The 27,507-nt window shown below is 38.5% G+C and overlaps 1 protein-coding gene across 4 annotated transcripts in view; it reads right to left on the bottom strand.

The window, feature by feature from the left end:
• Positions 1 to 27,507, bottom strand: part of eda (ectodysplasin A) — a 75,080-nt gene that overhangs the window by 28,775 nt on the left and 18,798 nt on the right. For all 4 annotated transcript variants that reach the window (XM_004916809.4, XM_004916810.4, XM_004916811.4 and 1 more), the window contains exon 2: positions 8,381 to 8,486. In XM_004916809.4, coding sequence (XP_004916866.1) covers positions 8,381 to 8,486 — 106 coding nt within the window. The remainder of the gene's footprint in view (positions 1 to 8,380; positions 8,487 to 27,507) is intronic.

Below are 27,507 nucleotides of genomic sequence, written 5' to 3'. Positions count from 1 at the left end.
GTCCTTCACTTCCCATGGAATGGCTAACAGTGTGTTCTGAGACAGCAAAGTAGTATCTGAAATAAAGCAAGAGAAAATTTTGAGTGCTATTGATGTAAATATGCTAATTTTTAGTGAGGTGTTTTGAGACAAACATAAGGATTCAGTAAAATTTGACAAACTGCTAGATGTAACACCTTTTTAAGCCCTCTCTTGGGGCTAGAATTGAAGGAGGCACAGTGCTGTGCTCCTTTCATCATGCTATGCACTGCCCGAAATATGACTGCATCTTTTAAAAGGCACCTATAAATTCAGCTTGTAAAAGATGAAATAATACATCAGCATCTTGCCTTAATTTGTGATGTCAAACTGGTATTTTTCCAAAAGCATCTGACTCTACTCTGTCCCCAAAAAAAAGCTTTATATCCAATCTTCAGAACAAAGAGAATGTCAGAATTAATGGTGCCCACTTGCCATCAAGCCACGGGCCTGTCATTATTAGGGTTTCTGCTGTGCCTGTTTAAGGTTAGCCACTGGAGTGAAGTTTTTGAAAACATACATAGAATTTTCTTTGCTTTTAGTGATTATTTCCCACATGGTCTACTGCAGAGAAATCATGAATAAACCAAAATACCGTTTTAAAGATATTTAGCGACAAAGGGCAAACATAAAGCCTAAGCTCCCTGACAAGGAAATTGCACAATTTGCAGTTACCATTATATACTTTCCCCCTGAAATATGTACGTGGCACATATTAATAAGGAAACATTACTTATTTAATCGGTCATTTGTATTTTTAAAACAAAGTACGTGTATGTGGGGCACTTTCTGAAATGCTTGGGGAAATTATTGTATGTATTTAGTTTTAATTAGGGATAAACTGAATGCATACATTTTGGCTTTGGCGGCACCAAATTATCCACAAAAGGTTATGCCTAACCCTATTCCAAATACAGCACTCCTTTTTGGTAGCAAAATCTCAGGAGCATTTTTTTCCTGTGCAACAATCTAGAGTCCCCAACCAATGGCTCGTGAGCAACATGTTACTCACCTTAAAGCAGGTTATTATTTTTGTATTCCTGGCTTGGTGGCAAGTTTTGGTTGCATAAAAACCATGTATACTGCCAAACAGAGCCTCCTGTAGGCTGCCAGTCGGCATAGGGCTACCATTGGCATGCCAGGAACTTTTTTCATGCTTGTGTTGCTCCCCACATCTTTTTACATTTGAATGTGGCTCACGGTTAAAGGTTGGGGATCCCTGATCTAAGGGTTTCACTTCAGTAATAGCTTCTATCCCTTGCTGTTTACCATATATTGCAAGCTAGAGTAAGGAGGTCTATCAGTAACAACAGAGTGCATTGGTAAACTCCCTTTATAGGGTGTTTTGTGCAATCTGTAGTCTTGGTCAGTTAATAAAAGAGAATATTATATAGAGTCCATTTTCATGAAATAATTATATATATTTTTTTTAAAAAAAAATCTTTTTTTTCTCTGTAATAATAAAACAGTACCTTGTACTTAATCCCAACTAAGATATAATTAATCCATTTTGGAGGCAAAGCAAAATCTGGTATAGTTCATGTTTACATTATTTTTTAGTAGATGTAATGCATGGCATTCCAAATTATGGAAAGATCCCTTATCTGGAAAACTCCAGGTCCCAAGCATTCTGGATAACAGGTCCCATACACATAGTATTATCCTCTGTAACAAGTTATATTATTTTCAGATCCTGAACCCGTTTTGAGCAAAAAAGCTGTATCCTCCAGCTGGACTAAATTTAGCACAAGAATGTTTGCAATTAATAGCCTAATCCTGATCATGATGTGCAATAGGCAGTCACATCAATATAGAAGTGCATGAGATTCACTGTTAGAGGCCACTCACAAATGTGCATGACAGAAAACACACCCTGTTCTGCTTTTACAGTTCTACCCTTGGTATCACCTACAATGACCGATACTTTACAGAAAGACTTCCACATCAGTGACTAAAGGAAGCTGGCCTAGTTATGAACCCTGGGCTCACCCACTAGCTACACTACATAAACCCATTAAGCAAGCATTTGCAATAAATCTTTCCTCTCCTTTAGCCAGTTCTGTACCCATGTATACATTTTATTAGAAATTGTTTTATAGTCTAAGCATGCAATACACCATAACCCATATATTTCATGCATAGCTTTCATGAAGTATATCCTAAATAATGATGCTGCTTTCTATTTTCTTTTAACTCTACTAAAAAGACATCCATAGGCAACCCCATATGGTATCGGATCAATAGATCCACAGGCCAAAGGATACTTACTATACAAAGGGCCATACACAGGATAGCCTGAACAATGAGAACCACAGTGGATGAAGGAAAGCTGCAGCTATCCATAGCCAGTTCAGTAAGCCTGGTCTAAAAACGGCTACAGTTTGATACATTAGCTGCTAGCAGTTCATAGTAGCTGTTTTAGCCTCTACTGAGTGCAGCATATGACTGAGCAATTGGTACACTTTGATAAATTAGTTGCTGGCTTGTATCAGCTGCTGCATAGTTAAGAGTCAGTGACCAGGCTTACTGAGATGCTACAGGAAACATATGAAAAATGAAACCAATCCATTTTTAATCCAATTTTTTATAAAAACTTTATAAAAATTGTACAAAAAAAAATTTTAAAAAAATTAAGCAAATCAAAAGGCAATATTTGTGTTTTATAACCTGAAAATCAGTTTGTGAAGATGAACTACCTCTTTAAAAATAAGTTTGCTACATAATTATCCTTTTTGAATCCCACTCTTACAATACTTTGGTGTCTTTAGGAAAACTAAATCTTAAAAAACAGAAAGCTAGAAATTGCTGCACATATATTTTGGAGCTTCTGTACCAGCCAAATGGCAACCACAGCCATTTAACAAAGGTGCCCCCAGTAGCTCCCCATCTTCTTTGTCCCCATGTTCTTGCTGTCAGTTACGGAGCTTAGGGACTCAAAATATATTGTATATGTTTATATAGGTTATAAAGTTATACTTGACCCGCACATCTCAAAAGCTTCTCAGAGCACACTGAGCATGTGCATGTGACACTGACACTTCTAACAAAATCCATGAGAAATCTAAGGCCTGTATCTTACTACTATAGAGATGCTAAACTTTTAGGCCAGTGCATAAAATTCAATATATAAAATATTGAATTTTAGGGTTAGTTCTCTTTTATTAGCTGTGCCAAACTATTCAGGACCAAGGGGGTTAAAGGACAATGAAAGGTTAATATAAATTAAAAAAGTCTAAAGGCATTCTTTTTAAGTACTTACTGCATATCTAAATTCCCAGATCCCTGCTTGCTTCTCTGAGATATGGTGCTGGCAGCTTACAGCAGTGTGAAGACGACAGTGACATCGCTGAAATATCTCTCTCCCCTTCCTGTAGGCTGCCAGTGGCAGCCTTCCTATTCTCTGAGCATGTGTGTAACTTGATGCTCTCTCCTGTTCTGAGCTATACATACCCACCAGCCAATCAGAAGCGGATCTGCCAGAGGGGAGGGAGGGGGAAGGATTGAAACACATGTGCAGTATGAAGCAAGGAGGGAAAGGAAGGGAGAATACCTTTTTAGAGATGGCTGCCTGTTCTAGAAAATGTGAAGTAAGTGTGACTGAGTAAATATTTGATTAGATGAGCCTAAAGTGTGGCGTTTTTACTAAACAATAGGAGGACTATTGGGCAGTATGTTTTTTAAATTTTGACTTGCATTCTCCTTTAAGAGCAGTCTAAAGAATACATTTGCATTCTTTTGGTCCTTGCTTCACTGTACTTTGTAATTAAGTAGTTTATTTCTTCCTTCCAAAACCAAATGCATTCTTAGCACTGGCATCTTGCCATTCTGAAATTTTAATCATACTATTAAAAGGCACCCACACGCCAAAATGGTTTCCACCATTACTTGCTGCATAACTCAGGCCACTCTCCAGTTGTGGGAAACAATACTGTTGATGTCACCAGAGTTTTGCTTGGACCACCACAGTCTTGTCATGGTGCAAGCATCTATGTCAGTGGACATGTATATGCAGAAAATGCCCCAAAGCCAAGATATGCTCATTAACCTGAAATGGCTGCACACAGTAATGTGCATATCCAATGAGTATCCTGGCTCTGAAGCATTACCTGGATATGTACCAACATGGCTGTGCACACTGGGATATCTAATCTGTCAGCTGCCCCAGGCAAAACAATGACAGTAATATTTCCACCAACTGGAAAGAAGGCTTTGTCAGCCTGTAGCTCCAGTGGGGAAAGCAATTTTGGGCCGATAGGTGCTCTTTAAGGTTGACTTGCTGTTCTTTTGTGAGAAGTTATTATCCAACAATGCTGAAATGTAAACCATTTTAGATAGATTATTCCTCCTTCAAGTTCTGCAAAGGCATGAAAACTTTTAAAGTAAAAATGAACGAATGTTACAAAATAATCTCACATAGCTTAGGTATTCCTTAATGGTCATTAAGGAATCATTAAGTGTCATGCTGAACAGCATGTTGTGCTTCTGTGAAAGGCCACACTGTAAGACTCAAATGTATGTAGAAGTTTACATACCTTAACAGGACCTAAGATAAGAGACATAGTCCATACTGTTTTTCAGCAGTCTTGGGGACTCCTTTTCAACTTCCAAACATTTAACGGACCCCCAAATGCCACTAGTTGTTTTTTGCAATCCGACTGTGGTACCACAGACCAAACTAAAAAAAAAATTAAAAATAAAACTATACATGCATGACTATAAAATAAAATCAAGAATATGAGTTTAGAAAGTATGCTACCTCTGGTCAGGTTTGCAGACCACCTGGGGCCCACATACCTCCTTGTTATCACCACCTAGGGCAAGTGTGTATTAATTAAGTCAATGAAATCTGCAATATTTATGGAATAAAATATATGTAGTAGGGTTAGCAGCTGATAGGTATTCTCTCCGTAAATGACCAGAAAATACTAACCGTTGAACAAATATAAAACTCTATAAAAACTCACTCCGGCCCCATTTCTATTTTTTCTCCCAAGTTGGGCCCTCATGTAGGCTTTAGTGAGACCAAGATTTATGTATAACAACCCACCCTCTGCAGAAGTTAAAAACTGAAATGCGTGACTATTTAAACAGGACAAAGCATCATGAACACATCTGCCACTGCATTGTACGCAAAAAAAATAAATTACATATTACATTTTGTATTGTTTTAATAAAAATCACCCCCAAAAACCTTGCTATGACCGGCCATTCATTTTACTTCCTGATGGCCAGTCCATCTTATCTCAGGGGAGTACAGCTACCAGTTTTTAATAGAAAGGGCACTAGTCAAGTAGTGATACAGCAATATTTTGATAAATCTATACCCTATCACATAGGGGGGTCTCAACCAGATGCTGGACCTCAAAGGAAGACTCACAAATGGCCGAAGCACTGCTTTAAGGCAGCAGAATGCAGATAAGCCAGACCTACTACCTGCTATTGCTTAGGCAAACCTTCTAGTGCAAGAAAGATTACAGCATTTTAACCTGAACGAGTTGTTTTTATTTATATAGTTTTGGATATTTTACCCTAAGGATAAAAATTATAATTGTGACCCTTAAATACACCCTGTAAACTGAAACATGGTATAGCTTCCACTCTGCTATCTCTTAGAATGTGCTTAAATGCAAAATTACAAGTTGTACATATGGTCAGTTTTAAGATATGATTGGTTGTAAGGAAGTGCTTACAATACTATAAGAAGGAGCATAGAATATGTTTTAACATAAGTCCAAAAAACAAGACTTGGCCTTGAAATGGATTGAGTTTATAGCATTATTAGAAAAAAATAATTGTGGGAGAAAAATTTAGTGTAGCTTTTTGTTCTTCAATTTGATGCAGAACTAAAATTCACTGCATTAATGCTACTTCAATGGACATGCCAATTAAGGATACACCGAATCCACAATTTTAGATTCCAGCTGAACCCTGAATCCTTTGCAAAAGATTTGTCCGAATACTGAACCAAATCTGAATGTGCATATACTAATTAGGATACTGAAGGGATAAAGAGAACCGCACGCTAAGGGGCTGATTTACTTACCCACGAACGGGTTGAATGGAGTCCGATTGCGTTTTTTTCGTAATGATCGGTATTTTGCGATTTTTTCGTATGTTTTGCGATTTTTTCGGATTCTTTACGAATTTTTCGTTACCAATACGATTTTTGCGTAAAAACGCGAGTTTTCCTATCCATTACGAAAGTTGCGTAAAAAGTTGCGCATTTTTCGTAGCGTTAAAACTTACGCGAAAAGTTGCGCATTTTTCGTAGCTTTAAGTTTTAACGCTACGAAAAATGCGCAACTTTTCGCGTAAGTTTTAACGCTACGAAAAATGCGCAACTTTTTACGCAACTTTCGTAATGGATACGAAAAACTCGCGTTTTTACGCAAAAATCGTATTGGTAACGAAAAATTCGTAAAGAATCCGAAAAAATCGCAAAACATACGAAAAAGTCGCAAAATGTTCGTTTTCAAGTCGGAACTTTTCCAATTCGGGTCGGATTCGTGGGTTAGTAAATCAGCCCCTAAGTGTGTGGTAAAAAAAAAATTCAACTTCTATATTTATGTGACAAAAAGTCACATGGTTTTAAGGATTCGGTTTGGCCAGAGACATGGAAAGCCTATTAAAAACACTAGGCCGCCTCCAGAGGCCTTCCTTTCCTCACCTGAACTTTACCACAATGGTCAATGGTACATCTACCAGAGTATTGACCTATTCCTTCTTTGGGTGCTTCCTATTGCTTTTATTGTCCAGGACACAGCATTTTGGTACCTATGTGAACGATATGCATTTGTATATGTTATATTCACTTAAATGCTGCAGAACCTAGTTACTTTTTGTAATTTGGAGCAACATCTAAAAACAAAAAACAATACAATTGTTTATCGTCATGTGCCGGTCTATCAATTACAACGCATCATATTATTATAGAGAATCAGAGATTTATATAAACAATATGCTGTAGGTGGTGGAAAAATGTAGAATGTCTTTTATTCCAGCACTGCCAGGGCACTCTGGATAGCTGGTTTTTGAATAATGGATCCCATACCACACTCCAATGTATATAATCCTTCAGGAATCACTTATAATTCTTTCACAGCATTGCACTAATCAGGACATGTTATTGCTTAAGCCCTGATATCCCCTCATGAGTTAGGAAAGCAAAAATCCAGAACATAAAGTCTAAAGCTTATTTTTTTAACAAATAAAACACCATTTGTGTATGCCACATTTGTATTAGGCTCATTAGGGGACACTTCATTGCCTACACATGCTTAGTTTGCAGTGAATCAAACTGGACTACGTGCTAGCACATCACAAATTTACAGTATATATGAACTAAAACATCTTCTGATTTAACATTAATATTGGCTTGGAAATGGTCGGGAAAGCAAATACACTTTAGCGCTAGTTCTGTAATGTCTAATCCTTGTTCCTTGAATAAACACAAGACATATGCTTTGAATCTTCTAGTATAATTATTTAAATACAAACAGCATTATCAGAAGTCATGCCAATATCTTTTGGAACACCGCTTTGTATTTACAAAACTACATAAGGTATAGCACATATACGGTAAAGAAGCAATTTCTCGGTTTCGTGATCCTGGGTTCATTAACTTTCAAAAACAAGCTCTGAAAATGAACACTTGGTTAATGTGTAGACTTGAATTAAACATTCAGCCATTCTAAGGGTGTCTGAGAACGCAAGGATTCAGTGCAAAGGCAGCAAACCTCCTGATCCTCCTCTAGCCTCAATCCAAAAACCAACTCACTAAACTGGCCACAGGCCACTAACAGGGCAGCAACCCGAATGACCTATGTGGCTGCACAACCAACAAAGGGGGCACTACACTTAATATAACCACCCACTGTGAATGGTATCCACAGTTTTTCATCCCGAGAGTTAGGAACCAAAAATTTAGTCAGGCCTGGAAAAAGACATTTGGGGACTTGGTATACTTTTCCTTGGTATACTGTATTTTGTACATGAGTGGGCTTTAGGCAGAGACATTTGGATGACGTGTCAAAAAAACCCCAAAAAACTTCTACACTGCTATAGCATACTGCATTTCATTTATTCAACCAATATAGCATATCACATATAGGACATAACAAGTCTCTGCCCTTTCTGCACCATATGTAGCAACTTAAGGGTTCTCCAAAAAAAAAAAAAAAAAAATCATACAAATGCCAGACCATCCTCTTATCAATATGTGCCCAAAAGCATCCAGTGCAATAACAGTAGTCTAATCTTACCTGAAGCAAAAAGTATCCTTAAAATCACTTGCTTCCCTTTCCTTTTTACCCAGCTGAATGAACTGGCATCATAAACGCCCTGGAGTAAAAGCAACACTTACTCTCAGAGCCTTCACTGCCTTTGTTCCTTTTTGTCCTCCGTAAACGCCTGCTTTCTTCTTCCAGATGCGATTTCACTTCAGCACTCAAGCTATTTAGCAGTGCTACCTGCAAGGGAAAAGGTTAAGGACCATAGTTTAATGTGGACCTGAGACAAAAGATAAAAAAAAAAAACAAAAAACAAACAATGATGGCACCAATGGCAAGCATATGCCAACTGCTTTTAGTAATAATAACAGTCTTTAAACATAGGACTGTGTATATATATAATAGAAAGAGTGCCGCACACATAGGGACTTGATACAAAAGAAAAAGTGGTTTTATTGAAAAAATTCCATTTGGAATTTTTTCAATAAAACCACTTTTTCTTTTGTATCAAGTCCCTATGTGTGCGGCACTCTTTCTATTATATTTTTGTTTTTTGACCTGCACCAAGGGCATTTGGACTTTTATAGAGTGTGCTCCTCCCTGTATAATATATATATATATATATATATATATATATATATATATATATATATATATATATATATATATATATATATATATATAGCTGTGCATATACATACATAGGGTACATATAAAGTACATATAAATTAATGCAATACATTATGATCATTATTTGCTTTCTGTACTTCTGTCCTTATTCTTCTGTCCTTATGGTGCAGGTCATTCTTTCTGGCATTTACCAGAATCCACAGATTGCCAGTCCGGCCTTATGATTTTTGATCAGCAGAGTCCTTATGTCAGTCACAAATTAAAGCCTGGTTGCTACTGTAACTGGACACAAGCAGTGTAAACTACATTAGTAGGGAAAAAAGAAAAGATGCTTTTTTTAAAATAAAAATCATACTAGGGAAGTTGACAAAGCTAGAAAACCAGTCTCTTCAAATGCTAAATAACCCTAAGGCTATTTTGCATCATGCAATGGGCATATGCTACTTTTCCTGTCCCTTTCATGGATCTGATGAGGTGTGACTCAAGATGATGAGGTGCGACTGCAATATAATGAAGGTTACTACCTAAACAGAAACCCTGCCTACTAATATGCCACTCTCTTCCGCTGCTAATTGGCTTCCCTAACACGAACTCTTTTGAAGAAAAAGTTGGCAAAGACTTCAGTGAAGAAAGGTATGAAAGTAAAAATGGCTGTATGGACAAGCCAAAGAGCTCTTTGTCTGAGGGTTTTGCACCTTACATTAATGTATACCCAAAGCAACCAGCAATATACAGTAGCTTGATACCAGAGTGTATATAGAATAGATACAGGTGCGGGATCCCTTATCCGAAAACCAGAAAGCTCTTAATTTTGGAAAGCCTATCCCCATTTTAAAAGGGAAGGAAAGGTAAAAACTAAGTAAGCTTTATCAGAAAGGTCTATGTAAATCCAGCTATAACACTCACATAAATGCTGCACTTGAAAAGAAACACAGGATTTCTTGTCTTCTTTTGTGTAAACATGTTCTTTGGTATCAGACTTTCTCTCTCAGAAAAATCCTTCATTCCCTGGGCCATAGTCTGCAGTTCTCTCCTGTCTCCCCCCTCCCATCAAAATGTGTGATCTGAGCTACCAGCAGCCAGAGCTGCAGCAACGAAGCTACCGAGACCAAGCTAAAATGGCAGCTGCTATCTTAAACAAACAGAGTGAGCTTCTACAGTTGTTTGGTATGGTAAAGCTTTCTGCAAAATAAATAGTGTTCTAGCTTGCACTATTGTGGCTAATCTATTGGCAGTAAAATGCCAAAATGCCTTTCCTTCTGCTTTAATCAAATAATTCTAACTTATTATTTATAACGTATTACTTGCTTTTTCTCTGTACAATTGAAACAGTACCCAACACTGGGTTTATATATCTACTTTTTTTGCAGCAGACTTAAGGTGATCCAAATGATGGAAAGATCTCTTATACGGAAAACCCCAGATCCAAAGTGTTCTGGAAAACAGATCTTATACTTGTATTAGCATTTATGCTTGGGGGCTATAGAAAAGAAAAATTACAATATTAATGGGCCACCATGAGGGACTGTACTGGTACAATGGATTATCTGGCATAACTTTACTGTATGGGTATGGGACCTCTAATCCAGAAAACTCTGAATTACCTTGTACTTGATGGTATCTAAACTGCATAAATCCATATTGTGGCAAAAAGATACTATTTCTTTATTGTTTAAATGTTTTCAGTTGACGTAGGGGCAGATTTACTAATCCACGAATGGTCCGAATGCGTTTTTTTCACAATGATCTGTATTTTTGCGACTTTTTCGTATTGTTGCGCCGAGTACGAAAGTTTCGGATTCATTCAAGCTTCAGTATCGTGACTTTCCTTGGGCCATGTTGGAGCTGCAGAGTGCTATTTATTCCTCTGCGAGGCTTCCAAAATCATGCAAAGTCGGAAAGGTTTTTCCGCCGTTTACGATTGTTCAATACGATAAAGTCGCGACGGCGCCAAAATAGTTACGCAAAATACGATAAAGTCGCAACGGCAACAAAAAAGTCGTGAAAAATACGCAAAGGCGACGAAAAAGTCGCCAAATTTTTGTCGCCAATACGAATTTTTGCCATTCGGGATTCGAATTTGTGCTTTGGTAAATCTGCCCATTAGAGGATGGTGCTCTGTTACATTTTTAACACACAAACAGAAGGTCTAAGGGAGGTTGTGTCCAGAAAGCCCAAGACAATGGCAGCAAAGGCAAAGCTTAAATGGGATATCCATCTTTATAACAGGCTGAGAAAATAAACAGATTTGCCCAATTAAAGGACAAAGAAAGGTAAAAACTAAGTAAGCTTTATCACAGGGGTCTCAAACTCGCGGCCCACGGGCCATTTGCGGCCCTCGGTACAGTATTTTGTGGCCCGCACCAACGCCTTCTCAAAAGCAATGAATGGATCGCGATTTTTATTGCGATTCAAGGGATAATGCAAGGCACGGCGGGCGGGAGCTGCTGATTGCGGAAATGACGTTATGGCCATCATAACAGTTATTATGGGAAGACGTTCTGTGTGCACAATTAGCTCCTTAGCAGCTAATTGTGCACACAGAACGTCTTCCCATAATAACTGTTATGATGGCATAAGTCATTTCCGCAATCAGCAGCTCCCGCCCGCCGTGCCTTGCATTATCCCTTGAAAGCCAATTTTTTGTGAAATCCCTTATGCGGCCCAGCCTCATCCTGACTTTGCCTCCTGCGGCCCCCAGGTAAATTGAGTTTGAGCCCCCTGCTTTATCAGAAAGGTCTATGTAAATACAGCAATAAGCAGCAAAAAGCTGCACTGAGTTCTCTATCAAAAGATTTGTTGTGTCAGTTTTCCTCTGCCAGAGACACACAGCTTTCTGCTCTCTCCCCTCTCCTGCAAGAATGCTAAGAACTCACTCCCCCCTTAGGAATGTGGATCTGAGCCAATCAGCAGGAAGCTTCAGCATAGTCTAACTAACTGAGCATGTACACTGGTCTGGGTCTCTGTGCAGGAGCAAGGCATTATGGGAACTTCCCATAGCTCAGTGTTTTTGTCTTCCTGTTTGGCTTCTGATCATCTGAACAGGTGAAATATGGGGAGACATAAGGGCACTATTGAGAGAACTAAAGGTATGCCTGCAGCTTGAGATTAACTCTTTATTAGCCTTTCCTTCTCCTTAAAATATCTGTAATGTGGTTTCATAATATATGTACGTTTCTTTATCAGAGGATATATATACGAGTCCCTGGTGCTTATTAACTACAGACACTTGGGGTATGAAGGCCTGTTTACATATAATACCTGTGTATAATACTCAGAATTCAGTACAATAAGGCAAGGTAATCAAATCTATTAAGTACCTGGTGTTTTCAAATGTGAAGTTATTTTATAATTCAATAGCAATATGAGCATGGGCTTTTGACAAGGAAGTCTTTATATACGAGTCTTTATTGCTTATCACCTTAGTATAAATGCATTAAAATGTAGTTACATTATATTTTTAGCTATACTGAACATAGAACATTATATTGTGTTTACATGTTTAACATCCTCTTTTTAATATAGTTGTGGGACAAAAAAAACATTATTTTGCATGGTTATCTATTCAGGGAAGCTGCAAGCTTGTATGATTTTTGTACTGAAGGAGAGTTCATAATCACAACATATATCACTTTCAAATAGTAGAACACCAACAATGACTACAAGGTGTTTAGCTACTTTAACATTACTCTAAAATTAGGTTTCAAAAATGTATTTTTTGTATGTGTGTTACAGATTACAGAGTTTTTAAGCAATTAAAATTTGATACAGTCATTACAATACAATTTTAGTAGCAACAATCAACTATAATGGGTTCTAGCTTACAAGCCTAAAAGGTCTGGGAGCATGCTCAGTAGGGGCTGCAGCTGAGCAATATATCAATTAATGTACCAAAGTGTGACAATTTAGAAAATCAGTATCTGACTTAGTGGGGTGCTCGTTATGTAATGTGTTTTCTTTTGGTTTTACAGTTATCCAACTGTAACTTCCTTGCACACAAAACAAACATACTCACAGCATTTAGCATTGAATGTGTCCTTTGGTTATTATACATTTAACTGGCACTGCATTTACCCTATTATGTTCTTGGGAGTGTTATACATTGGAATTGTATCTCGCCCTGGTGGCAATACATGTTTTTTTATTTTGTTTTCAAATTTTTTTATTGCGTTTTTGCAATAAAACATATACGATTTCTTTGTGAATGGATATTATAACAGCATTGCTCTACAATATGTTTAATTCAGCCTCAGCTAGCACAGATATCACCCACCACCAATGGTGGTGCTCTGTTCTCCGTGCTGAGACCATGGGTGTAGATCAAAGAAGTTTTATGACTGGAAATCAAAATTTTGTGGAGATGATTATTTTGGCTGCCACTTTAATCCTGCAGATTAAATAAAAATAATAATTTATATATTTTAAAATTCCCAAAACAAAGACATTCACTAAAATGAATCCAATAACATCACCAATAGATACTGCATTTTTCAAGGCAGCTAAATATTTTGATTAATGACCTCCGAAAAAGTTAGCTATGTGTAAAGGGAGACCTCTTGTGGTTGCATATAAATCAATAATCAACCAGGGGTTTTAATATTGATGCCCCACATAAAACTAGAATCACTTACAGATGTGCTAGACCAGTTTTTCCCAGCCTTTTCTCTGGGTTCCCAGAGTTAGCTTGGCAGTCAGCCCCAGGGTAAGTTTGGCAGTTTTTATCTGCAGACCCATTAGAATCTCTATGCAAGACTAATGTCAATCAACAACAAAGCCATTATTCAAATAAAATTGAAGAGGACACAAATTAAGCGAACAGCAGCTATTTCAGCTGTTAGGAAATGTGAAGGGCTAAACCTCACCTAAATGGAAAATGAGATGTAAAAAGTAAATCAATTTACTGTCTTCAGTCAAAGTGGAGAGACTGGGACTGGAAGCGGTTCTTTCAGTGAGAGACTAAATTGTGCACTGCAAAAGTAAATCATAGAAATTGTACTAATTGTATGGAAAAAGCATGTCGCTGCTTGGCACATACACACCTGTATGTATTAAAGGAACAGTAACACCAAAAAATGAAAGTCTTTTAAAGTAATTAAAATATAATGTACAGTTGCCCTGCGCTGGTAAAACTGGTAAGTTTGCAACAGAAATGCTACTATAGTTTATATAAATGAGCTGCTATGTCAGCACGAGGGCAGCCATTGAAGCTGGGAAAAAGGAGAAAAGGCACAGGTTACATAGCAGATAACAGATAAGCTTTGTAGAATTTAATGGGGATTTATCTGTTATCTGCTAAGTAACCTGTGCCTTTTCTCCTGTAAATGGCTGCCCCCGTGGCTACACAGAAGCTTTATTTATATAAACTATAGTAGCCTTTCTAAGGAAAACACACCAGTTGTACCAGTACAGGGCAGCATTACATTATATAGTAATTACTTTTATACATTTTCATTTTTTGGTGTTACTGTCCCTTTAACATACATGGATCAACTTCTGTATCCTGCTAGCAATGTGCACTGATTACATGGGTTATTGCACTTGCATGATTATAGCCTCTAGATCAGCGGTTCTCAACTTGTGGGTCGGGACCCCTTTGGTGGTCGAACAACCCTTTCACAGGGGTCACCTAAGACCAAAAAGAAAACACATATTTCTGATGGTCTTAGGAATAATTTTATGGTCACCACAACACGAGGAACTGTATTAAAGGGTCAGGGCATTAGGAAGGTTGAGAACCACTGGTCTAGATTTTCCTTCTGAGGCAAAGGTTCATCGCCTGTTTTTGTATATCTTCCCTTAAAGGGACAGTATCCAGCAAGCAATAACAGATACCCAGGGGAGTAAAAGGCTGCTTCATTGCACTCAAGGCAGCTAAGAGAGACATCCTGTAGCCCATTAAAAGGGAACTACACCCAAATACAAATTAAGCTTTAAAAAAAAGTAAACATAATTTTAAGCAACTTTGCAATATACATCAATTTAAAATATGCAGCCTTTTCATGATTTTTTATATGATAATATACAGTTCCCTAAGCCTGGGCCCCTGTTGTGTACTGCTGATGTGCACCGACTGCTTTGAGACTCAAATAAACTTCAAGGGTGAAGACACACAGAGCTGCTAGTAGCAGCTACTTGTTGTGGCTACTAAAATAGACAATGCTGATCATTTACTGAAAATTGTCTCTACGTGTGTTTTAGCAGAGGCAGAGACTAGTAGCTCAGTGCGTCTTCACCCTGAGGGCCGTGACACATGGGGAGATGCCATCCCACCGGCTAGAATGTAAATCGCTAGTGGGATGGCATAGGCAACGCTGCAATTTGCCAAAGTTTCCTTTCAAGGCGACTTCGGCAAATTGCAGTGCTGCGTATGCCATCCCACCCGCGATTTACATTCTAGCCGGTGGGATGGCATTGCGGGGAGTTTAGTCGCCCGCGACAACGGAGATTTGTCGCAGCACAACTAATCTCCCCGTGTGTCACGGCCCTTAGGGCAGTGGCACACAGGGAGATTAGTCACCCACAATAAATCTTTGCTATAGGAAGGAAACTTCAGGCTTTTTCGGAAAACCGAAACGATGCGTATGCCATGCCACCGGCATTTTAAATTCCCGCGGGCGACTAATCTCCCATGTGCCACTGCCCTTAGAGTAGTTGAGTGTCCTCAGCCTGCATCCTCCAAATCCCACAATTCCCTGCACATGTGATGTCAATAAGAAAAAGGAGCATCACAGAGCAATGCATTGTGGGTTATGTGGTTCCTGCATGCTGTCTGTAAGCTGTGGAGAAGTTGTTACAATTTGTAACATCAATATGTTAGTCCCTCCTCCCCTGCCAGGTTTTTAAATGTTGCAGAAAGAGAAGAACTGTTTTGCAGATTATTTCAGCATATAAAAATGGCATTTATTCATACTTTTTGAAGGAACAGATTACAGTGATTTATTAGCTGTTTTGTGTTGTGTGGGGCTTTTGAACAAATATTGGTTCAGAAGCCAGAGTTCCCCTTTAAGTGTTTTGGGCAGGAATGTAACAAATGGGCAAAGCCTGTTCACACAGCACAAAACAATACGTAAGTTTGCACTGTACTGGGTTTTATGTGTAAAATTGAGACCAATCGCAGGCAACATTTGCAATATGCCAAAATCCTCTAAGGGATCCATCCCTCAGCAATTGCTGTATACTACGTTCACCACTTATTTCCAGCTTCTAACTTTTGAACTTTTTCCAGAGTAAGAATATCCAAGCAGGGAACTGCTTAAATATGATGGGAAGCTGCCTCCTAAGACAATATCTTTGTCAATTTATCAAAATGCGTTTCAACACCATTCTGTTCTATGGAGTAACAGTGATCAGCAGCACTGATCAGCGTCTGTCCGAATCCTAGCATCCTGATGCTTACCACATGCAGGGAGAAAGCATTATAAGCAATCATTTTTCATGCTGGAACAAATATTTTAGCTGTGAAATAGAGGCGTTTAAATCTAAAGGGATTAGTAAAGTTTTACCAAGTGGCAAGTAACTTTTTACAGCTAAGTAGTTTACTAAGTAATAATAACTTTGCTCTTATGTTCCCATTTATTGATTACATATAAAAACACCAACAACTTCAGCAATCCCTAGAAATAAATGTTAACTGGATGGAACATTTCGATCTGCAGAAGTACAGTTTGGCAGTGGTCGTAACAGCAAAGTATGCACAGCACCAAATGATCAGATCAATCTAATATTGGGCACTTAAAGGAGGGGTATATCTGATAAATATCCACTTGTTTGGCGACCCCTCCAACGAGCAGATCTTTTACTGTATGACCACACAGAGTGGATTTTGGCATGAAACTGCTGGAGAATCCAATTCCACACTGAAAGCATCTATGTGTGCCTGCTCCTGGCCTGTCACAATAGCTCTGCATTCAGGCACATTTAGAAGCTTTTGGGAGCCTAGGGGTGGTCCACCATGTGTGGCAGGAGTCTACGGGGGGCTTTACAATCATTTAAACAAAGTTTAAATTATTTTTAGAATATTTAAGGTCTGTTGATGCAAATTTATAGAAAGATCCCTTATCCAGAAAACTCCTGGTTCCAAACATTCCAGATAATAGATCCCATATCTATTTTACATTCTGTGTGTGTGTGTAACAATTACAGTGCAAAGAGTCAATACACCTTACACCAATATGCCTATTAGCATCTGAAATTCGGATATCCATACTATTTCTGCCTAAATAGTGTAACAATCACATAATATAACTTAAATCTGCATACACTGCAATTACTGGGTTTTTTTTTCACACAGTTTTTACAAAACACAAAGCTGCAGAGACAAATCTGTAAAGTCGGATCATGAAACGGAATTTGACAATGTGTGTACAGAAAGTTATCAAAATGCACTTTTAATGCAGTGTTTATATTCGAAAACAAGTTAGAATGAAAGATTTAGAGCTGTGGCAGCAAACTGTAAACACAGCTGTTAGGAACTATCCCAGGGCAAGGGCCAGCAATCCAAAACACGTAGATTAGCACACAAAACAATGCCAAATGCACTAACATGTAAGGATTACGTACTCCACACGCTACAATTAACATACTGAAATATCCCATTTGGGTTAGACAGGTTATGGTGAAATACGATCTAGTGCGAGTAATGAAATTAAATATCTCCTGGAGTGAGATTACTAACAGTGCTGTCCTCGGGGCTGACATTTTGCTCAAATGAGTTCCAAACCTGGGTAATACAATGAGTTCAAGTGCCTGCAGAACATGTGTTGCAATGCCTATAAGAGCGCAGAGGGTGTGCCTCACTCCGGGATTAGTTCATGCCTGTGGAGAGACTAGTAAGGTCAACAGTAGTGTTGAATAATGTCACACCTTGCCAAAAACCGATATTACATTTACTACTGTCATGCACTGGATACATCTAAATAAATATCAAGTTACCTGCAATGACATAAAGTGAATCCTGAATTTTACAGTGTGATTTTAAGTTTTCCTGCATTTTACACCATTGTTTTGTGGTCCCACTAATATTTAACACATAATAAACTTCCCTGATTTTACATTTTCCCGGATTTTGCACCATTTTTTTTGGTCCCTTGAAAAACTTAATATGGGAGGGTTCTACTGTATTCATACATTCAAACATAAAAAAAACAACAGTACATCATGCACAGATTAAAGGCAACAAGTCATCCAGACATAAAAAGCTCTATAATCAAAGTTATTTTCAAATTAAACCTGAAACCCAAATTCTTTTTTCTATCAAAACATCCGTACCTGTTATAAAGGTATTTCAAAATCAATTATGTCTGCCCCTCCCCTATGTCATTGCACTCCTTACAGTTCCCCCCTTATTTTGCTTTACTAACATCATAGACAAGGATTTGGAATAATTTCTTAGGGTAACAGGTCCCCTCTAAATTTGCTGATTTTGACTACATTTCCAAAAATCACCATTTTGCAGCATCTTATTTTCTACATATCATTAGGTAACCATATAAAAACACCCTAAATATGAACCCCAGAGGTCTACTGGACAGTTTGATGCCCACTGTACATAGGTGTATCAAAGCACATGGCACTTAGAGACCCCAAAATATACCTTGTGCACACTAATTTCATAGCTTACCTTTACTTATTCATAAACACATGGTAGTTTTAAGTGGGGTAAAAGCTGCAAAAAAGTAGGGGGACCCCTAACCATATATTTTTGAAAAGTACACATTCAAACAAATCCAAAATGGCTGTTTATTTCTTTCTGCCCCAAACAACCAAATGGCAAAGCTTTCCTAAAGTTAGTGGTTTTTACAGCATTTCTGAAAAAAAACTAAAAATGTTGCAATTCGCCTAATTTATCTTGTACAGTGTTTTACATACAGAGGCACATCACCCCAAATAGTAGCACAAGAGGTCTATTGAACAGTGTGATGCCCAATATGCATAGATGTACCAAAGTATGTGGTATATATGGGTATATATGTGGTATATATGGGTATATATGGGCCCTAAAAGCGCAATTGATTTTTTTTAGCTGCTAACTCAGCTTGTGTAAATAAGACCCCCTGTTGCATATTATGTGTCATTAGACCCCCAACCGTACAGTGACCCCTGAAAACCATATTTTTTGGAAGGTACACATTCTGATTAATCAACCACGAGTAAAGACTCCTTTCAACTCCAAAGTACCAATCTGCAAAGCTTTCCTAAAGGTAGCGGTTTATCATGACATTTCTGAAAATTGCCTACAAATGTTGCAATCGGACTCATTTATCTCACACAATTTCTTAGATACAAAGGCAAATCACCCCAAATATAAATGCCAGCGATCTACTGATTAGTTTGATGCCCAATATGCGTAGATATACCAAAGTATGTGGTGTACATGAACCCCAAAATGAAAATAGTGAATATGAATTTTCTTGCCTCCCAACTCCCAGCTTTCGCAAACAGAGCCCCCTGGCAGTGTATTATGTGCCGTAAGACCCCCAAACTATACAGGGACCCACAGAAAACTATATATTTTTGAAAAGTACACATTCTGAGCAATTCAAAAGAGGTAAAGATGTCTTTCTACACCACAGTACCAAACTGTAAAATTATGTTATAAAATAGATCAGGAACAATAATGCAGGGACAAAAATGCAATAAAACCACAAAAATTGTGCAAATCAATGAAATAACAAAATGCGAAGGTGGAAAAAATAACCACAACAAAACTCGTGCAACTTTTCTTCTCTAATGCTGGCCTATTTTAAGAAGAAAATGCGACAGAATATTCCTGCATGTGCTTTGTTCTGCACGTTGGTAAGAATCACATTGTGCCATTTATTTTCAATAACTTGAAAGCTTTAATAAACTGGGAAAATAAACAAATAAAGCTGTTAGAGACAATTCCTATTGACTTCTACTAAATCTTGCCAGCTGTTACTTGGTGAGTCTTTTCTGGTGACTTTCGGTGCATTTTTTTCTTTAATAAATACCAACTGTTTGTGGTTCTTATTAATATTTTAAATCAGACCAAAATATCTGACAAAATTTATGTGACTGGTTACCTCATATCCCGTTTTAGGTGATAACATACCTCAGTATTTTATAAGCTGGCCTATTCTTAGCAGTTACTCACAAAGCAAGCATTTTGGTTGAGAAGATACCCTACTCATTCCCAGACAAAGCAGAAGGAATTCTGGGAAGAAAGCCTAGGATCTCTTGTAAATTTTCCATTTACATGGAATACAATAGAGAATGAAGCTACCTGCTGGGTTTTAAGCACAACCTGGGCAGTATGCCAATGAGATTCACACATTTTCGGATCATTCCTCGCCTTCCCTTTCAAAATGCAAGATTCACGGACACTCTTGCTCCATGAAGCACTAACTGTAGTGCTATAAGCACTTTTCACAAAGATGGGCAGCCTTCCCTTAAGAACTAAAGGGAAAGCACGCTTTGACGTTTATGCAGTATTATATTATATTATTATAGACAGAGCGATTCTAAACAGCCTTTCAATGAATCTTCTTTATTCATTTTATATGTTTTCACTTTATTAGCTTTCCTGTTGTTTGTTGACTGCAACTGAAATTCCACAGACCCCAGCAACCACAAGAAGAGAATGACTGTGCAGTTTCCTTTCATTTCTATTTTAAAGGGTATTTAAAATGTATCTTTTTTTTTTATTATTATTTTTGATTTGCATAGAAAACCAACAAAATAAGAGAAATAATCAACATCTGGTTCTATAGAGTCTCTGTCATTGTTAAATCATTATACATCAGCAGTGCAGTTGCTGTTTAGTCCTTAATGAAAAATAGCCTTCCGGTAGCAGCCAATAGCTTATGTGAGTTCTGGTGTCCCAGGCGTCTAGAAGTTAGGGCCAAAGGTAAGTTTGGGTTGGTTCCCCCCCTTAGGCAGTGGCCAGCCAGCACCTCCACACCTATGATTTATCTTTTATTTTAATACTTCTCTGTTTGCTAGTGTAATTAATCTAGTCAGCAACTAGAAAGCTAATAATTGGTAAGTGATGGTAATGCCCCATCTAGAATATGCAATACAGTTTTGGTCTACAGTGCTCAAAAGGGATATTAATGAATTAGAGAGAGTCAAAAGACGGCAACTAAGCTGGCATGGAAAGTCTCAGGTATGATGAAAGACTAGTCAAGGTGGGGTTGTTTACACTGGAGAAGAGGCGCTTAAGGGGTGACATGATAACTATGTATAAATAATCTCTCTAATGCTTTGCTTACCAGTATGTTCATCCAGCAGACACAAGGGCATCCATTTCGACAGACCCCGGACTGGCATTCTGTCATTTCTGGCAAGAAGTACTGTAACTGTTACTGGAAGTAAGATGCCATAGATGGTCACTATTTAGTGGGCCTGTATTAGGCCCTGGAATTTCAAGTACACAGGGGGCCAATTTCAGTCCAACTCTAGGACCTGCATTCCAATTAGAAAGAGTACTCTGAAGAGCTCCTTTTCACTAGACCAACAGATCCTCTTTATTGGCAAAAAGGAATTCAAGCAATTATGCTATCAATGGTGTGGGAAAGAGAATCCGTTTGAGGTTCGAGTGAAATAAATGTAAGATGTTAAAAGTCTACTTTTAGACTTTAGATAAAAGTTTAGTCTTAGTCAAATCACATTCACTTAAAGCATTCTATCATCCCCCCGAACAGATTCTTCAGGTTTCTGTTTCATTAAGATGACTACAATAATCTATCCATAATCCATTACAGAACTGGAGCTGTGAGAAAAAAGATAAAGCCCTGTTAGAGTCCCTACACAAGCAACAGTTTCAAAATGTAAGTATTTAATCTTAAAAAAACTGAACCACACTAACGAACAGCCTTGCCTTCTGGCACAATCACAAATGTAATATTTTTACTCAGCTCTCTCAACCCTGTAAGTGCCAAAGTACCATTGTGCACAAAGTAGGAGGAAGCTAATGACGACATAACCATAACTTGAAAAGGTAAAAAATCTGGAAAATGTTTTATTTGAATAAAACAATAATCAGTTATAAAAATCACTGATGCAATCAGTCCATTTTTGGACAAATGTCTGAAGATGAAGGGCAGAGACACACAGGGCGATTAGTTGCCATGACTTTTAATTAACCCAGTCGTGGCGACTAATGACGGCGACTTTTCGCCCCTAGAGTATAACTGCATTGTGGTGACTAATCGCACACATTTTCGCCGTGTGGATTAGCCGCCACGACTTTTCAAAAAGTCCCAAAGCCTAATCGCCTAAACCCATGTGTCTTTGCCCGAATAGAGCTGTGCAAAATTATTTCTGGGCCATCCCAGGGCAGATAAAATGAATGGCTTAAATCCTTGTTGACCTAACCAGATAAGTCATAAAGAAAGGACTTAAAAGTTCTGGGCCAACCTTCCATCCTCTGCCCTTATGTTCTGCGCCATATACGTCACTTTTCTTTTTTGGCTTTAGTTTTTTAGATTCCTTGCATGTTTTACATTCAGGGCTGGATTTCCAAACTGGCCGCCCTGAGGCCGCCACTGATCGTCGCCCCATCCAATCCTAATACAAGCATTAAACATGAAAAACCTAGATTATAGGATTCAGCGCAGGCCTCATAGAGCCTTTATTAATTTAATTTCTCATGCAAGTATATTATCACTGTAAACACCCACCCTTATGGCAATACATATTGCTTGGACACTGACCCATTGCTTGGGCACTGCCTAGAGATTGCCTGGAAAGTGGAATAAAATCCTTCACTTACCATGAGGTTTCTTTTCTGGTCATCCTGGCATTGCACCCACTCAAGTTATATAATGGGTAAAGCTTGGGACAAAGGGTGGAGGGGTTGGTCTGAGATGGGATTTACCCAGTGTAGGAATTTTCCACTTTAATGTTCCAGAATGCTCTTTGAAAGAACAAGGGCAGGTTTCTTAAAACCCCTTTCTTGTAATTATTATTACTTTTCCATGTTACTTTAAGGAACATCATGCACCTTTTTTCCAAGCAAAAGTTCACTTACACATTTCACAGATCGCACATTCCTAAGAGTGGTAATAATTGTCTTCTCTATTACAGAGTAAGCTTTTGCAACCCCATAAAACAATTTAAGACATGAAAATGCCAAAATGTACTGGCAATTTTAAAGCAGCACTTTCCCAGTGAATATAAGCCAAATACATCTGTTGTCAATAGATTTAAAAGACTGGGCAATATATCTTAACATTTATTTTCATGGATACCTATTGCTAAAGCAAGAATTTAATACGAAATATGAAACTGATAAACAGTTATGATAGAAGATATAAAACTAGTACACTGGTTTTAAAGTGGATTTAGAGTACATTACATTTTAAAGTTACAGTAATATTGTGCTTTTTACTGATGTAAAGTAACAGCAACATAACAAATAAAGCAATGGATTAAAGAGGGGAGGGAGAGTGGTCTTACAGGATAATTTGGTTGTCCGCGTAAGCATGTATACAAACTGTAACACAACAGCTGATTGTGTCTGATGATCTGGGTCTGATGATCTTCAGACCGATTTGGCACCTTATCTGCCTCTGTATGGGCACCCCCACGGGCCTACCTGACCAATGTTTGCCATAAAATTGGTCACGTGTGATTATCCTGTTGGATTGGGGTCCACATTGGCTTATTTATGCGGCCCTTGGTCGGACAGCACCTTTTCCCGCCATTTTAATTCAATCATTTGGCCCTAGGGCCAAACCTTAGGTGGACATATTGGAAGAAGATCTGCTCATTTGGTGACCTTGCCCAGCGAGTGGATTGCAATGTGTATGGCCAGACCTCAAAAAATCAATAAGCCCCCAACCTCAAATCATAAAAACTCAAAACTATCATTCATTTTTACAAACTCAACAAAACTCAAAAATAAAATAACTCTAATAGACAAATACACCTCCCATTGTAATAGACCCTTGAATAAACACACGCTCTAAACCTGACTTGTGTTACCCCACCAAATTGTAACTAGAAAGTTGGTGTGTTTATTTAGTGTCTGACTGTATGGGTTTTTATTTTGTGGGTTTTGTTTATTTTTCTTGTTTTGAGCAAAGCTTTAATAAAACTAGCTTTGAGTTAAACCTACTGGTGATGTGAAGTTCTCTCAGAGAGATGTGCTCACTCTCAGAACATGTGTTAAGCTTTACTCCAGGGTAGGATCTAAAGAGAATGTGCTACACTGGGCACCCTGGCTAAAGCCCAGCTTTAGCTGAAGTTCCCCTTTAGGGCAGAACTACACAGGAGATTTTGGTCAGATTCTTTAAGTCAAACTCTATCTTGTCATGCAACAGCACTCAACCATAGGAGATTTTGAGGGATACTACAAGTTAGATGGATTTTTGTTTTCATGCATCAGACAGTCATTGTATTGCAACGAGAAACAAAAGACTACCACACTTCATTTAGTCGGATGCAAATACAGCATGCAGCTTTCTCTTCTGATACTCCTGACAAAACAAAAGTATGTAAAAGCCATTATTATGAATGTAGTCTTCCTAAGCGTTTCTCAAATGTTCAATGAAGACAAAATGCTTTGCTACAGTTTATAGGTCTGTATGGTCTCAAAAGTGATCACTTAGAGAAAATATTTCTACAAATACCAGAAGTAACATCTAACTTGTCCTTACATATAAAACTTTCCTGAAATGTGAATTCAGGCTAATATTGCCAAGATCAAGTATTTTTCTATAACAACAAAAAATACCAGGCAATCACAGGCTTTATGTTTGACTTGATGTCTATCTATATTCATTCTGGTGGAAAGAGTTTTCGAACGTCCCCCAGCTCTGTTTTAACTGACCGTCTAACTAATATGCAGCAGCTTAGCACGTACATCTACTCGTGATTAGAGCTAAACAACAAAATCAACAGATTATAGGTAAATACACTCTATTTTAGCCCTCATCTATCAGAAAGGTACTGCAGTGCAAGAAGTTCTATCCACATATGGTGGTAATCCCAAAACCAGGTACAGATTCTATTCAGCTTTGCAACTATTGTCCCATTTCACCAGTTACATGTCAAACTTTTTGCTTAGAGAAGGATACCCAAACCAGATATTATGCTTGTTCAAGAAATCATCCAAGCCACTTATAAGGCTGATGTCCCACAGAGCATGTTAGTTGGTCTCATTAAATCTCTGCTATAAACCTTGCTCATTTGGCATGTCACCAAAGGAGCATATCTTCTCCCGATATTCCCACCCAAGGTGGGCGATATCCGGCTAATACAATCGTTTGGCCCTAGGGGATAGGCGCTGTCGGACAGAGGAATGCATGAATGAGCCAATGCAATGCATCGGGGATCAAATGAGAAAATCAAACCTGTCCAATTTTAGGCCAGATGTAGCACAGGTAGGCCTGTCGGTGCGGCAGATAAGCTGCCAAACTGGTCTAAAGGATCAGCAGCTTAAGGGCTCTGGTACAGGGGGAGATTAGTCGCCCGCGGCAAAACTCCCTGCTCGCGGGCGACTAATTTCCCCGAGTTGCCTTCCCCCTGCCATCCCACCGGCGAACATGTAAGTCGCCGGCGGGATGGCAGACGCGGCGGCGCGATTTCGCGCAAAACGCCGAAAAAGACTCGCGAGGCTTTTTTGCCGATTTCCCGAAATCGCCCCGCCGCGTCTGCCATCCCGCCGGCGACTTACATGTTCGCCGGTGGGATGGCAGGGGGAAGGCAACTCGGGGAGATTAGTCGCCCGCGAGCAGGGAGTTTTGCCGCGGGCGACTAATCTCCCCGTGTACCAGAGCCCTAAATGTACCACCTTCACTATGGCTAAGTTTAGACACCAAGGTGCCTATAATTAGTCACTTGCTGATCTTTGCATTTTGTGGACACTGTTATCAAAGCAGGCATTGCATCCTGCCAAAATCTTGTTTTGTGCCAGTATGGGTGGACCTGATGCCTATGTCCATACACTGGTTACAAAATTACATGGTGAGGAGGGCAGCAACATCTAGGAAGTTCTGAAAGTAACTGTCTTCCCCACCTCTATGCCTAAGGCATAGAGGCGGGGCAGGCAATATATGATTGACAGCTGGGATTTTTAAATGCCTTTATAATGGGTAGGAATGTGGTAATAAAAAAATTATTTTGGGTTTCTTGTTTAATTTGAAATGGGCTTTTATTATACAGCTTTTTATGTCTGGGTGACAGGTCCACTTTAAGAGAGCAAAAGACAACAAACATGTTTAGATATATAAAAAAAAGTAAACACCTTATTTCTAGAAAATGATTAATGAGAGGAGCTACAGAAATGTGGTTTTAAGTGAAAGTAAAAAAAGAGACTTTTTATATAAAGCCCATATTAGGATATATTAGGTTTGTTTACCATTTATGCAAACAGAGTACCATTTTTTTTTAATGTGAAACTGATGACACGAAATACTACTTTTAGTTGATATAACAAAGCAGAAATGTTCATGAACAGGCTTTTATTAAATGGAAGTAATCCAGCCTACATCACAGATAAATAAAACAGAACAAAGAAAGCAAGCCACTAAATTCTTATTTGGAATCAGTTTGTCGGGTTTTCCTATGGCAGTAGCACGCAGAGCATTTCGATGCCAGAACAAAATCGGGCTAAATGGCGCCCAAACATACCTCAGCACTACGAGAATTGCCATGTTTAAAGAAGTCAAATTGCCCAACTGCACAAATATCAGAAGAAAACAATTGTATTGCAACAAGCAATTTCTAGTCTTTGACATGATTTATGGTAGGTGACCCCATTTGCCATTAAAGGGGATCTGCCAACCTAAAAATAATTCTAAATCATGGTGGTTGAGCAAAATAAACTTAACCTACACTATATAAATCATTTAAATGTTGTTTCCTTCAGTCTTGAAATTCACAATCACGGAAAGCAGCAGGTGCCTACCTGGAATAAGGGAACGGATGCCCATGCACAGGATGCACAATTAAAGGAAAGGTAACACTAAAAAATTTTAACTAAAAAATCTATTTTACCCTCCCCCAATAAGTGCCCTATCCTGAAAACCATTTGTTATTTTGAATGCTTTAGAAGAAAATACCTGTTAAACTTGGCTTCCGGTCATTTGAACAAAGTCGATACCGGGGAAAGTATCAGGGGATGCGTTAACTATGCGGCGATCGATTGATCGAGCCTAGCCTGACTCCTTCCTATACAGAAGGAAGGCTAGGCTTGATCAATCGATCGCCGCATAGTTAATGCATCCCCTGATACTTTCCCCGGTATCGCCTTTGTTCAAATGACAGGAAGCCAAGTTTAACAGGTATTTTCTTCTAAAGCATTCAAAATAACAAATGGTTTTCAGGATAGGGCACTTATTGGGGGAGGGTAGAATAGATTTTTTAGTTAAAAATTTTTGGTGTTACTTTTCCCTTTAAAGACCGTGAGGAGGGCAGGGCTGTGACATCTAGGAAGTACTGAATGGAAAGCGTAAGTAATTGACTGCCCTGCCTCTATGCCTGAGTCATAAAGAAGGGGCAGGCAATATATTATTGACAGCTCACATTCCCAAACATATTTATAACAGGTATGGATGTTTTAATTAAAAAAAAAAAAATTTAGGTTTAATTTGCAAAGGACGTTTATTATACAGCTTTTTGCATGTGGCCGACAGGTCCCCTTAAAGACTGGGAAATATCCATATGT

This window comes from Xenopus tropicalis, chromosome 8 (assembly GCF_000004195.4).
Source record: "Xenopus tropicalis strain Nigerian chromosome 8, UCB_Xtro_10.0, whole genome shotgun sequence".
NCBI lineage: Eukaryota > Metazoa > Chordata > Amphibia > Anura > Pipidae > Xenopus > Xenopus tropicalis.
The sequence above is the reverse complement of the archived record's forward strand: the minus strand, read 5'-3'. Positions and strand labels throughout refer to the sequence as shown.